The sequence below is a fragment of the Notothenia rossii genome (genome assembly GCF_949606895.1).
Source record: "Notothenia rossii genome assembly, chromosome: 9".
Classification (NCBI taxonomy): domain Eukaryota; kingdom Metazoa; phylum Chordata; class Actinopteri; order Perciformes; family Nototheniidae; genus Notothenia; species Notothenia rossii.
In genome coordinates this window covers 12,898,974-12,912,279 of record NC_136907.1, presented here as the reverse complement: position 1 = coordinate 12,912,279, position 13,306 = coordinate 12,898,974, and the positions used below count along the sequence as shown (strand labels likewise).

Genomic DNA, 13,306 nt, shown 5'->3' with positions numbered 1-13,306 from the left:
AAGATAACTTTAAAATTAATATGCTTTATTCTGATAATATGAGTAACAGGGTTGAGCGGGTTAAAGTGCCACACTCTTTTAAGACTGAAAAGATTGTTAAAATATGAAAAATAAAAGAGAGGACTTAGTTTTGGTCTACCCATGGCACTAGCACATGGCTTCTTGCTGATGTCCTTTCCACTGTGTCATCTGATTTACAGTCTTTTCACTTCCTCTGCCAATCTAAAAAGGTTTGGGTAACAGGGTTGAACCGGGTTGAACGCATGTTGAGGGAAACACCTTCTGTGCAAAATTACTGTTATTTAAAATATGTTTATGATTTAACAAATTGATTTGACCATTACAAGAGACTTATATCAATAGAATAATACCCCAAAAAAAGTAAATAAAATCCCTATTTTAAATGTTATATTTGACATGCAAGTTGGTCACCAAGAAGCGGGGACAAGAGAAAAATGCCATTTTAGGGGGTGTTCGAGAGCTATTTGACCATTTAAATAATATTGTAAAACCACTTTTTCTAACACTTGATATACATTTGGTCTCAAGACAAGTATGTTTAACACAACAAGTGCATGTTTTAGCTTTTTGAGCATGGATTATTAGATTTTTTTATATGACTAAATGAACTCTTGAGTTGAATTTGAGTTCTTATAAAACGGCGGAACTTTTTATTTTCCACGGAATCTGTGTATCGTTGAACCCATTTCCGGTGCGACGGGGAAATGTGTCCGACAGAAATGTAACTGTTACATTGAAGTTTGAGAAGTTCTGCTGCTTGTTTGCTATTTTAAACTCGTATCTGTATAAAAAACGCTATATATGCTTAATGGTAAATCACTGTAAGGTAAAACTAGCTTGTCAAAATGAACGCCAAAGTATTATTCGTCATATCTGCGGTCTTTTCACTGGCAGCTGCGGGTAAGGAATCACATTTCTGAACAAACTAAAACATAAATGATATTAATATTGAATCAGCCCAATGGACATGTTTCCTCCCGACACACAGCAGCGGGTGAGATGGTGAATATATCCAAAGGAAAGATGGTAATGGGAACCAGTGCAGCTGATGGGAGAGATGGAGAGGGACCCGTCAAGGAGGTTAAAGTGAAGCCCTTTAAAATGGACAAATACCCGGTGACAAATACTGATTTCAGGTAAGACAACTTGAAATATGATATCAAGGTGTCCTATAATCAGTGTTGGAAGAAGTACTCAAATTCTTTAATAAAGTGTACCAATACTATGGCCTTACAAGTAAAAGTCCTGATTTCAAAGCATCAAAATATACTTAAAATGAATTAAAAGTAGCCTACTCATTCTGCAAAATGTCCCATTTCTGAATAATATAAAGTACGTAAGTATTATCAGCTAAGTGTACTTCAAGTATCAAAGTAAAGGTACTTGTTATGCACGACGGATCTTTTGAAAGTGTTATATTATTATGGTTATTATATCCATGTAAGAGCATTTTATTGTTGTAGTTTGTCAACGTTGACCAAAGAAAGGTACTATAAATAATATGTAGATTAGTAGTAGGCCTACAGTACTGCATTATACCACATCAGCTTATCATTTGTTTTTATATGTACAGAGTAACTAGTAGCTATGAGTGTTATAATAAATGTAGTGGTGTAAAAATTACAATGTTTGCCTCTGAAATGTAGCAGAGCAGAAGTATAAAGTAGCATTGAAGGAAAACACTCAAGTAAAGTACAACTATGTCAAATAAGTACCTAAGAACAATACTTGAATAAATGTACTTGGTAATTTTCGACCACAGCTCAGAATGAGTTAAAAAGAATAAACCAAATCCACTGACTTGGCCTTCATTCCCCACAGAGACTTTGTGAGAGCACAGAAGTACAAAACTGAAGCTGAGACGTTTGGTTGGAGTTTTGTGTTTCAAGACTTTGTGTCAGAAGAGCTGAAGAGCAAAGTCACACAGAAGATTGAGGTACTGGGATTTTGGAGTAAATTAAAACATAATTTTTAGTCTGACATGAACTGACCATCATTTAAAAATGAAGTTGATGTATATCTTTCCTTCCCATCCAGTCTGCTCCTTGGTGGCTGCCTATTGATCGGGTGTTTTGGAGACAGGTGAGGTGACGAATGAAACCTTATCTCTTCCTTTGTATTTCGGTATTTATGCTAGAGTGCCTTCATTGTCTGCCTTTCAAACCTTTGACCCCCCCCCCCCACACTGTTCAGCCTGCAGGACCTGGTTCAGGCATTCGGGAGCGTCTGAGCTTCCCTGTGGTTCAGGTGAGCTGGAACGATGCTCAGGCGTTCTGCCTCTGGAAGAGCAAGAGACTCCCTACTGAGGAGGAGTGGGAGTGGGCTGCACGAGGGGGGCTGCAAGGTAAACTCAGAGACAAGAAGTAATAATATACATGCCACCATATGTTTTTCTACAAGGGCTGTGTAGTCACGAGAATCTGCCAATGCGATACGTATCATGATACAGTTGTTATGATTCAATATATAGTATTGCTTTACCGTCAGCAAGAACAATAAGTGGCCATTTCATCCTTTAATATAAGGACAATTATCACAGTAGACATCAGGTGTGTTTTTGAGAATTCATACAGTATCTTAAAAACATAAACCAAATTGTTCTACACCCCTATATATTCTACTATTTCACACTTTGTTTGCATCTACTCTTGACTGACATCCTTGAGCCAGAGCCCGATTGATTTAAAGCTTCAAGTCAAGAGCTACTGATGAGAAACTAGTTTTTATGACCCTCAGCAATCAGTACCAGTATATTTTCATTGTTTGCAATCCCGTTAAAACTTTCCTTCCTCTTGTGTTCCAGGTCGGATTTTCCCGTGGGGAAACAAGTTCCAGGCCAACCGTACCAACCTGTGGCAGGTCAGCCAACGACAATAATGCATGTTAATGTGTGAGGGTTTGCCTTTAAATTCTGCAGATGGTTGTGACTTTATTGAGCTACAATTTCAGTTGCGACAAGTTTTAAACAATATAAGACATTTCTAAATGAAATGAAACATGTTTTTTATGATTTGACTAAAATGTAATTAACATAAATACTAAGAATGTTGCAAAATGTGTGTTTGGTTTAACATACTCTTTAAATTAGTGAATGCCAACAGATATTGAAGATATATTGTCATGGTTTCTCCTAAAACATATGTTTATGTAATTGCTTGTGACATTTGTAAATGCCTTTTATAAGAACTTAATTATCTTTATGTTTTAGGGATCCTTTCCAGACGGAGACACGGCAGAGGACGGTTACCATGGCGTCTCTCCTGTCACAGCATTTCCTCCTCAGAACAGTTATGGTAACTGTCCCAGTTAAATGAACCTTATTGAGATTATACAACATGAGAAGTGCTACATTGTCCCAGAGAGGTCTTTCATTTAAAACAATAGATGTGACAGAAAGGTTAAAACAGATTTGGATTCTTCCGGCAGGGCTGTATGACATGATGGGGAACACTTGGGAATGGACCTCCACACCCTTTCCTGCAGCTCAGCCACATTTTGTGCTGCGAGGCGGCTCCTGGATCGACACGCTGGACGGCTCAGCCAATCATAAGGCGCGAATCACAACAAGGTACGTTTTATAAAATTACAATTAAATCATTTTTTAGTATGGCCTTCTGACTGATGATGGTGTGTGTGTGTCCTGCAGGATGGGCAATACTCCGGACTCTGCCTCTGACAACCTGGGATTCAGGTGTGCCGATGATGATGGAGAGAAACAAGGGAAGAAAAAAGACAAAACTGAACTGTAGCAACGCAGGAAATATAAAGTGAATGATAAAAAAGTTAGTAGGAAAAAAACAGGGACCAATCAGGTATCGATAACTTACAGTGAATTTTAATAAATGGAGACAGGAGTGTAGAATCAAACTGTATTTCTCCTGTGGAGAATTTAGCTTTTTTACAAAAAATAACATACCTCACATCCAAGAAATAAAAAAAATGGAAAGAAAGAAAAGTTTCTTGTAGCTTTTTTGCTGTAACGTAGGGATTTACTGGCTTGACTGCAGATTCTTGTTGCTCATGGACTCATTTCACTGACTGGAGAAAGAGGACACTTCCTTTCCAGTGATGCAAACTTGTCACCTTTCGGCGAAATTCGCCGTTTTGAATCCAAAATAGGTCGTTTGTGTGATTCATGTAGATCTGCAATAAAAATATTTTTGGGGTCTGGGACCCGGAGTGATCTGCGGCAGTGAGCTGTTCTGTGCCATCATGACACGCATGGTGTTCTTTTTTTATATATTATAATGAAGTACGAGCTGTGTGCTCGAGTCTTCCTGCCTGTCGGCTCTGCTCATAGATGTATAATAAGGCTGCTGCTCCGAGATGATGGTCTAGCTTCAGCAGCTACATTACCCACGGGTGCGTTCGTTAATATTAACTGCGCGTCCGGAGTGGCACAGACTGGACCGCTGGTGAACAGCTGATAGAACGGGCCGTTCAGGTGTTCAGAGCAGAGCTCCCTGTCGGAGCGGCAGAGCGTGATGTAAACTGAAATGTTTTTCTGTGGCAATATTATTTAAGGAATCGTTGAGCTAGCTAGCTAGCATACATTGTCACTATCTGCTAACGTTAGCTTTAGCCTTCTATTTCTAATAGTTTTTTTCATAGGCTATAAACAGAGGTGGTATAAGTATATATATATTGTACTTGAGTAAAAGTAGAAGTACTCAGATCTTGTACTAGAGTAAAAGTAGAAGTAATCAGGTCTTGTAGGCCTACTAGAGTAAAAGTAGAAGCACACAGATCTTGTACTAGAGTAAAAGTAGAAGTACTCAGATATTGTACTTGAGTAAAAGTAGAAGGACTCAGATATTGTACTTGAGTAAAAGTAGAAGTACTCAGGTCTTGTACTTGAGTAAAAGTAGAAGTACTCAGGTCTTGTACTTGAGTAAAAGTAGAAGCACACAGATCTTGTACTTGAATAAAAGTAGAAGGACTCAGATATTGTACTTGAGTAAAAGTAGAAGTACTCAGGTCTTGTACTTGAGTAAAAGTAGAAGTACTCAGGTCTTGTACTTAAGTAAAAGTAAAAGCACTCACGTACTTGAGTAAAAGTAGAAGTACTCAGGTCTTGTACTTGAGTAAAAGTAGAAGCACACAGATCTTGTACTTGAATAAAAGTAGAAGTACTCAGGTCTTGTACTTGAGTAAAAGTAGAAGTACTCAGATCTTGTACTTGAGTAAAAGTAATAGTACCAGAGTGTAGGAATACTCTGTTACAGTAAAAGTCCTGCATTCAAAATGTTCCTCAAGTGAAAGTAGAAAAGTATTATCATCAAAATATAGTGAAAGTAGCGACAGTAAAAGTAGTCATTGTGCAGATTGGTCCATTTCAGAATAATAGATATGATAGGTTTTATAATGATTGATCATGAAAGTGTTCTCAAAGCTGGTAAAGGTGCAGCTAGTTTGAATGACTTTGTATACTGCAGGGTAGCTTGTGGATTTACTCCAGGTGGAACTAAAGTCTGATTTAACACTTGATTATATTTCACATCATTCATCCACATCTGTGAAGTAACTAAAGGTATTACATACATGGAGTGGAGGAAAAGTACAGCATGTACCTCTGAACTGTAGAGGAGTAGAAGAACAAAGTAGCAAAACATTGAAATACTTAAGTAAAGTACAAGTATCTCAAAATTGTACCCAAGTATAGTACTTGTTGAGTTTATGAACTTGGTTACTTTACACCAGTGGCTATAAAGATAGAAAGACTAAGCCTTGCACAGAGGCATGAAAATACATTTTCAAAATGCTCAACAGTGCTGCCAAAATTATAAACTGACTGCTACACAATTAAAATAAATGCTTTTATATATTTCTATTAGAAGTGACTCTTTGGTGTTTCTGTTATTATTAACACTGCTGCTTTAGTTGTTCTGACTGCTAAAATCCTGTTATTCCTCATTTTAAAGCCAACATTCCGTGAGGTGGGGGAGCCGGGGGGTCGGATCATTGTCACCTCTTTCATACCTGATGAGTTTGCATCCCTGCTTTCACATGCTGGGGTCTGTTTTGGTGAGCATGTGACTGGAGAGTAAATTAGTCCATGGGATAAATCTCAGTGTCCTATAATCCTGTCTTTGTCTGTTTGTTTTCTTTCTCATCACAAGAGGCCAGCTGAGTGGCTGATTGGACTCAATCTGTTCAACCCCGCTTATGTTTGTGTCTAAACTCCACTTTTATTTTAGTATCAAGGAACTGTGTAAAGCCAACAAATGGACCACTACTGATTACACAATCCAGAGATGTTACGTGTGGATTGAAATATGTTTTAGTGTTAATAGTTCGTTAGAATAATTTCATTGCCAACATCTTTTTTAAATTATATTTATATCAACAAATGTACCAGCATCTGTTATTGTAGTGTTTATTCCTTGAGCAAATAAGTGTTTTGGTTGTCGTGAAAAAATAGTATTTGCAATTTTTATATAGACAACATTTTTATTGTGCCCAAAGAAACTTGGACAAACTTGACTTAGATAGACATAGATTTGTTCTCTTTTTGATACAATATCTCGCAGGATTTTGTATTTCTCTGTCTTGTTAATATCTATTCTTTACAATACTGAAACAAGAGAAAGTTTCCCACTGACTTTTTTAAGTTCAACCTTTTTTTAGAATAAAATGGAAGTTATTGTAGATGATAAAAGATAGAAGAATAACAACACTTTTACTCCTAAGACTGTGTGTGTGTGTGTGTGTGTGTGTGTGTGTGTGTGTGTGTGTGTGTGTGTGTGTGTGTGTGTGTGTGTGTGTGTGTGTGTGTGTGTGTGTGTGTGTGTGTGTGTGTGTGTGTGTGTGTGTGTGTGTGTGTGTGTGTGTGTGTGTGTGTGTGTGTGTGTGTGTGTGGACTATTTAAAGCTAGCAGAACAATATGTGGCCGTCTGAACAATGCCACTTATTTGCAGTATAATGACTGAACATAATTGTGACGTAGATCTTTGACGGCAACCTTAAATTCAACTTGCATGTGAATAAAAGTAATAATATCCTCCTGGGCTACGGGGAAACAAAGACCAAGTATTCAGTTATAAAATGGGACGTGTTCATATGTCACTGCCTCGTCTCGGCTGATGAATCACAATATTTGCAAAGTATTTTTGCACTTACGAGGAATTTGATTTTTTTTTTTTGCATCGCCCTCAATGTACCTAAAACTAGGCACCAGCTGAATAAATAAAGGCAATAATAGGCAGAATGTCTGTGGAATGAATAGATGGGTGTGAAATTAAATATCTATCCAAGTCCATTGTTAAGGAAACAAACAAGGATAGAAGGATGATTCGTTGTCATTTAACAACACAGGGTTTTGAAACCCAGTTCTATCATTCTGCTACATAAGAAAAACAAATTGCTATATTCTTGATGGAGCTTGGAGGAGTGTCAAAGCTTAGAAGCTGCTCGGTAGTCTGGTCCTACTTCTGCGTCTCTTGCCAGACTGCAGCAGGCTGGTTATTGTCCTTAATATCCTTGAGGAACCTTTTCACCCTAATATCGCTGAAGCTCGGTGGATGAGCACCAATGACAGACGGGCAGTTCTGATCACTCCCTGCAGAGCCCTCCTGTCCCAAGCACACCCCATGCCCGTTTCTATAGTTTCTGGTCAGGATGCTTTCTATTGATACTCCGTTAAAGTCAATCATTTTACCTAAAAGTTTTGATGATTCCCAGAAACTTAAATCTGTTCAATAATAATAAAAATAATAATACATTACATTTATAAAGCGCTTTTCCTGGTGCTCAAAGCGCTTACAACAGCTTCATGTCAGCTCCATAAATGTAAATAGGCTTGTGCTTTCAAGTTGACAAGTATCTCCTTGGTTTTGCATTGTTGTTGAAGTAGTACTCTGAGTATACTGTATTGTATTTTGTGTTTTCTTTTCTCATTATGACGTCTCGCATTCCGGCCAATCATAGTGTTCTGTAAATTGTTAACTGTAAAAGTAGTGCAGAGTAATACAACTATATGCAGTAATGGATATACAGCATGTACAATTTATATTGACAGTGACAGATGATCTACATGTTTAAAAAAAATATATATGCATGCTGGATATTTGTCACCAAAAAGTACCCTCTTAACTCAAAGGAAGGAATGACTAATGGTGGTTTCCCCGAATAATTTCAACAAAAAAAATAATTCAGTGACTAAGCGAAGGAAGAAAAAAATGCATAAGTGACAAGATAGAGATTCAATATCCTTTCCTATCTCCAACCCTCTGCTCTGTGTATTTGCGTAGCTTAATAAAACAACAGTTTAAATCAGGTATCCTGCGTCAGGCCTTAATAATCTGAGTTTATAAAAAGGATCAAAAGACCTCCTCTATTTGTTCTCTATGCAGCTATGGTATGTTTGAACGTCATGTGTTTGTATAACCACTGAAAAGAAGCAAGAAACCCACACGGCCGCGTGAAGCCACATCCTCCGGTGACATCACATCATGTCATGGCAAGAGACGCACCATTCAGGAAAAACTGGTTTGTAGACATTCTGTTTGTCACCCTCCCTCCTTTATTTTGGTTTTCCTCTTGCTCTTTGTTATTTATATTTAGTCTGACAGTATCGTCGGAGGGTGTAACTGACTTCTCCCTCTGACTTCTACCAAGCAGACCATGAACCATGCTCAGCCTTTCTCACTCCTGAACGAGCGGCTGAGGCCTTCTTCCAACACCAGCACTCAGCTCTACTCCTCTCAGAACAGAATGGGGGACAGACAGATGGGCTCGCTCAGCCGCAGAAACCTATTTTACCGACCTACAGTCGTGCCAACAGAACCAAAAGCCTCCTTGATCCGAACAGAACCAAAAGCCTCCTTGATCCAAACAGAACCAAAAGCCTCCTTGATCCAAACAGAACCAAAAGCCTCCTTGACCCAAACAGAACCAGAAGACCCGGAGGAGCCTGAAAGCACCTCAGAGGAGGGAGATCAGGTCTCTGATGAAGGGACTTTTGCAGATCTGTTGAAAAACTCCTTCCTTATCGATGAGTTAAACTTATCAGATTTTGGAGAAGATGAACCGGGTGATGAGGACAGAAGCGTCTCCTCTTCTTCTGAGGAAGACCAACCAGGGGAGCTGAAGTCAGAGGGGGCCGGGGTCCCAGAGTCAGTGTCCTTGGCCGATGAAGGCAGGAGACCTTTTCAGAGAACCTACATAAATGGAGCTTTACCAGACCTGGTCAACGGTGGCAGGCCGCTCAGCAGGCGCCGGACACTGGGACACGTCTCAGACACGGTAGGATAAACTATTTGATATACGCCTGTCTATTTGAATAAGAGAAAGGTTGTTGGTTTCCTGGTAAACATTCTTTGACAGTGCATGCATTTCAAATTCATTCTTCATCAAGTCTTGTCAGACAACTAAACCTGTTATACTGGGAGGAGACATTCCTAAAAGTCACAGAGGAGTTGACTAAACACAACAGCACATAATTAAAGATGAGAAGTTGTTCCCAAGAAATCAAAAACTGCAACATAACAAAGTGTGATCAGAATCAGTGTGTTGCTCTGACGTCAGATCACAGTTAACTTCAGTTTGCATAGAATTGTTATGATAGAGGATGGCAGGGTTTGATTTGTGGTTATGAGTGTAAAGATGGAAACAGTGTTGCTAGGAGATGCTTTATGCCTCTAACATAAAGTTCAAAACGTCCATTACTTATCTTGATGCGTCATTGAGTTTCTATGAATGCAATCATTTGTGCATATTTGCAGTGTTTGCAAGTGATGAATAACTCCCAAGCCTGTACGACTGGATTTATTGTCCACAGTCTCACCCAGCAATCTAGATAAGCAGTATCTGTTTACACTGAGTAGAAATGTCACAAGGTTGTACTTTCTGTGTGCGGGCCTTTAATGATCTAAACAGCAACATGTGGGGACTTTTAATAAATGTACTGGTGTGATTTTGCAACTGTTTGCAGCTAAAAGAAGTGCGAAGAGAGGTGGAGCTGTCCCGGAGACGAAGTATCAAGCTGAAGGCGCAGGTGGACAAACTCCAGGAGAGCAGAGAGGGGCCGGGATGGAGCCAGCACAGAGAGAAGGTGAAGCACACACACAGCACCAGGGCGTCCTTTACATCAACACAACTCTGCAGGTTTCTTATTTATATTTCTGTTTATTCCTACTCCAGGTCACAGAGGAGGTTCAGTCAATCCTGAAGCTGCTGCGCCAGCTCACAGAGTCCGAGTCCAGCCCACCTGAACCCCCCCGTGGGACGAACCGTCTAGATGCTTCTCTGGCCCAGCTGCAGACAGTGGCCTGCAAACTGGCATTGAGCCAAAACAAACAGGTAGGGATAAAGCTCCTCACCCTTATCATGTTACATAGCTATGATTTAGTTGATTGTAGCTGGTATGTTACCTGGATGAATGTTTGCTTTGTACATACAAGGGAAACGATAAGGAAAGGTGACTACTGAGAAATCCTGAATTTTGATTCTCAATTTCTATCAAAAATGTGGCTAAACTAAAGAAATACTGCACGCCTAAAATGAATCTTGGTAAAACTATACTTCCCCCTGTGTTAGCTTAAACACAAACTCCATGGTGATCAGAGGCAGAGCAACTTCTTAATGAATCGAAGTAAATGGGGGGTGCGTTCAACCACACCAAAACGATTTGAAAAGTTCTGTGTACAAACTCTTACACTATGCAGTATAATCAAAGTTTAATTTATCCATTTGTATGCTAATTGCTTCACAAACATTGCATTTATTCCTAAAAAGGTACTATTTACACGTAGGCGTATACAGGCATACACTTTTGCAGGTTTGCTACTTCTCTGTGCAAGTACTGCAGTGCTTATACACACTGTAAGCATTTTAAATATTAGGGTTTTGGCAGAAAGGCATGTGTTAAGATATATACATATGAAATTAGAATGAGATCATTCTACACTGATTCCACCCCCCATTCCCTTCGATTCAACAAGAATGTACTAAATTCTCTTCAATTGATTAAGGCAACACTGAGTGAGGTGGTCATTAACAAATACATAGAGGTTCAAAGAGATAATGGCATCTTAAGTATTCACCTGCCAATTCCAGAAGACTCTTAAAAATGCAATTGGCAATGCAGCAAATCATTTATATCGTCAACAAGGGAGTTAATGAACTACAAGCCTTAAAATAATAAGTGAAGCGCGTGCATTGAGTTCCTAGCTGACTCAGGAGGCACACATTCCCAGCAGATGAGGCATCTTCCTCATTGTTAAAGTGTCGACGCTCAGCTATGTGTCCTGACCTGATCTCAGCCATCTTTGACTGCATGGTAGAGAAATACACCAGTCTTTTTCTTCAGTTTTGTGACTGATGGTGGCATTATATCAATAAAACGTTGTGACAAAACTGAACCTATATCCCTTGTTTTTGTTCATTTTAAAGTCCAAATCTGGAAATGGAAAAGGATCCGAGGAAAGCGCTATCCTGCAGCAGGCGTTACGGGACAGAGACGACGCCATAGAGAAGTGAGTACACACACAAATGAATCCAGATTCAAGTGGAAAAATGGAAGCTGACAAACATGAATCTATTTTGAGAAATGTGTCATTCTTTCGGTTCCGCTTTGCAGGAAAAAGGCGATGGAGGCCGAGCTGCTGCGAAGTAAAACGGACTTGATGTTGCTGAACAACCAGCTGCTGGAGGCCGTGCAGAAACGCCTGGAGCTGTCACTGGAGCTCGAGAACTGGAAGGTAAACACTACCAAGAGTTGGACAAAAACAGCCAATAATGTGCTAAGGGTAGTCGTATCATGGAACAAAATGAGCCATGATGAGCAAATGGACACAGAGTAAAGACACACATATCATTAGGGTTACACATGTTATTATACACACAAAACAAACTGCAATTAAAATCCAAACACATTTCATTCAGTACATGCAGGCGTTACTGCCAGCTGGTTTCCTTCCACAGTGATTTGGGCCCGGGCCCATGTGTTCAGCACCTGGTGTTCTGCAGGGTTAAACATTCAATCTGATACTACACTGCTCTGTGGTATCCAGTTACACTTGGAGTACAAAACAGATTTTAACTAGCCAACTCAAATATTGAAATAAACAAATAACTAAGAAAGAGTTAAATTACTACAATTATATTACCACTGTTACAATATTCATAAAGGTACAATCCTTCTCTGGATATGATTGGATTCCATTATGTTTTTAATGTAAAACTACCAATAACTTCACCAAAATCAACTTTAAGAAAAGTAACCAAATCACACACAATTGTATGTCACATTATCCTATTGTTTTCTATTTAATCAAATACTATCTTGTTACTTCTCACATTTTTTATGGCAGAATAGACAATAACTTCCTGAGGATCTTGTATGTCATACTTTACAATTCTTTTCACTTTTTCTTACCATACTATACTTCTATTTTTGCCACAATCTTTTTTTAAACATAATATACAATTGACTCTTTATAACATACTATTACTTTTTTAAATATTTAAATAACATACAAAGCTACGACTTTTTATACTAACTTTAATGAGATACTTAACCATTTCTTGTAACATTTCTATGTAGATTTGAGGTTGTAGGTAAAGTCTTTATTCCTCGTGCTCTGACAGCCTGTGTTTGCTCTGTCTCAAGGAGGACGTCCAGCAGATGCTCCACCAGCAGCTGCAGGCCCAGCAGCAGGCGGAGGCCCAGAAGAAGCCCTCCCGCCTGGGCATCCTGAGGAGGAGCAACAAACCACCCATCCAGCGGCCGAACAACTTCCCCATGTCTACGCCCGTCCCTCCCACAACCAACTCCAAACAAATCTTCGTCCCCAGATCTGCTGTTTCCACGGCTCCCAGCACGCCGCCCCCCCCACGCCACTGGATGGACAAGCTGAGGAGGCCGAGGATCAGCCGCCATGAGCCGGACGCAGTGGAGCCGCAGCCCGAGGGCGACGAAGGTTTCCAGGTCGTTTCACTTGATTAAAACAGGAATGACTTTCATTCTGATGCTCAAAATGTGTGGTTTATCATCACTGTTGTATGAAAACATGCTTTGGATCTTTGAGTCATGTATGTATAAAATGTAAATGTGATCATAAACGAGCTATGTCATTGATAATATTGTAACACTTGAATGCTTTACTCTTAATTTCCTGAATATCCTTGTTATTTTGTAAATACATCTATTTCTTAAGCAAAGGCTCCTCCAAACCTGCTGCAGAGTCAAAGTGCAGTTTATTTGCCACCTCATCACTTTAAATGCTGCACGGTCGGCACTTTAGCAAGTTGCATTTTCAAGATTAAAGGAAAAAAAGAAAAACAC

The 13,306-nt window shown here is 39.4% G+C and overlaps 2 protein-coding genes across 4 annotated transcripts; both read left to right on the top strand.

Annotated features, from left to right (window-relative positions):
• Positions 1–692: 692 nt before the first annotated feature.
• Positions 693–4,119, top strand: sumf2 (sulfatase modifying factor 2). Of its 2 annotated transcripts, none has more exons than XM_079649080.1 (9): positions 693–921; positions 1,013–1,157; positions 1,843–1,957; positions 2,059–2,103; positions 2,215–2,365; positions 2,825–2,880; positions 3,230–3,314; positions 3,448–3,589; positions 3,668–4,119. In XM_079649080.1, the coding sequence occupies exons 1-9, from the start codon at positions 867–869 to the stop codon at positions 3,768–3,770; spliced, it is 897 nt and encodes a 298-aa protein (XP_079505206.1). In that variant the 5' UTR covers positions 693–866; the 3' UTR covers positions 3,771–4,119. The 2 variants fall into 2 exon arrangements, with proteins under 2 accessions (XP_079505206.1, XP_079505205.1); XM_079649079.1 differs by having other exon boundaries at positions 1,010–1,157; positions 3,668–4,111.
• A 180-nt stretch (positions 4,120–4,299) lies between these two features.
• Positions 4,300–13,305, top strand: bicdl2l (bicaudal-D-related protein 2-like). Of its 2 annotated transcripts, none has more exons than XM_079649076.1 (8): positions 4,300–4,507; positions 8,418–8,508; positions 8,641–9,264; positions 9,953–10,072; positions 10,162–10,320; positions 11,413–11,495; positions 11,600–11,720; positions 12,632–13,305. In XM_079649076.1, the coding sequence occupies exons 3-8, from the start codon at positions 8,644–8,646 to the stop codon at positions 12,965–12,967; spliced, it is 1,440 nt and encodes a 479-aa protein (XP_079505202.1). In that variant the 5' UTR covers positions 4,300–4,507; positions 8,418–8,508; positions 8,641–8,643; the 3' UTR covers positions 12,968–13,305. The 2 variants fall into 2 exon arrangements, with proteins under 2 accessions (XP_079505202.1, XP_079505203.1); XM_079649077.1 differs by having other exon boundaries at positions 8,638–9,264.
• The last annotated feature ends 1 nt before the right edge of the window (position 13,306 follows it).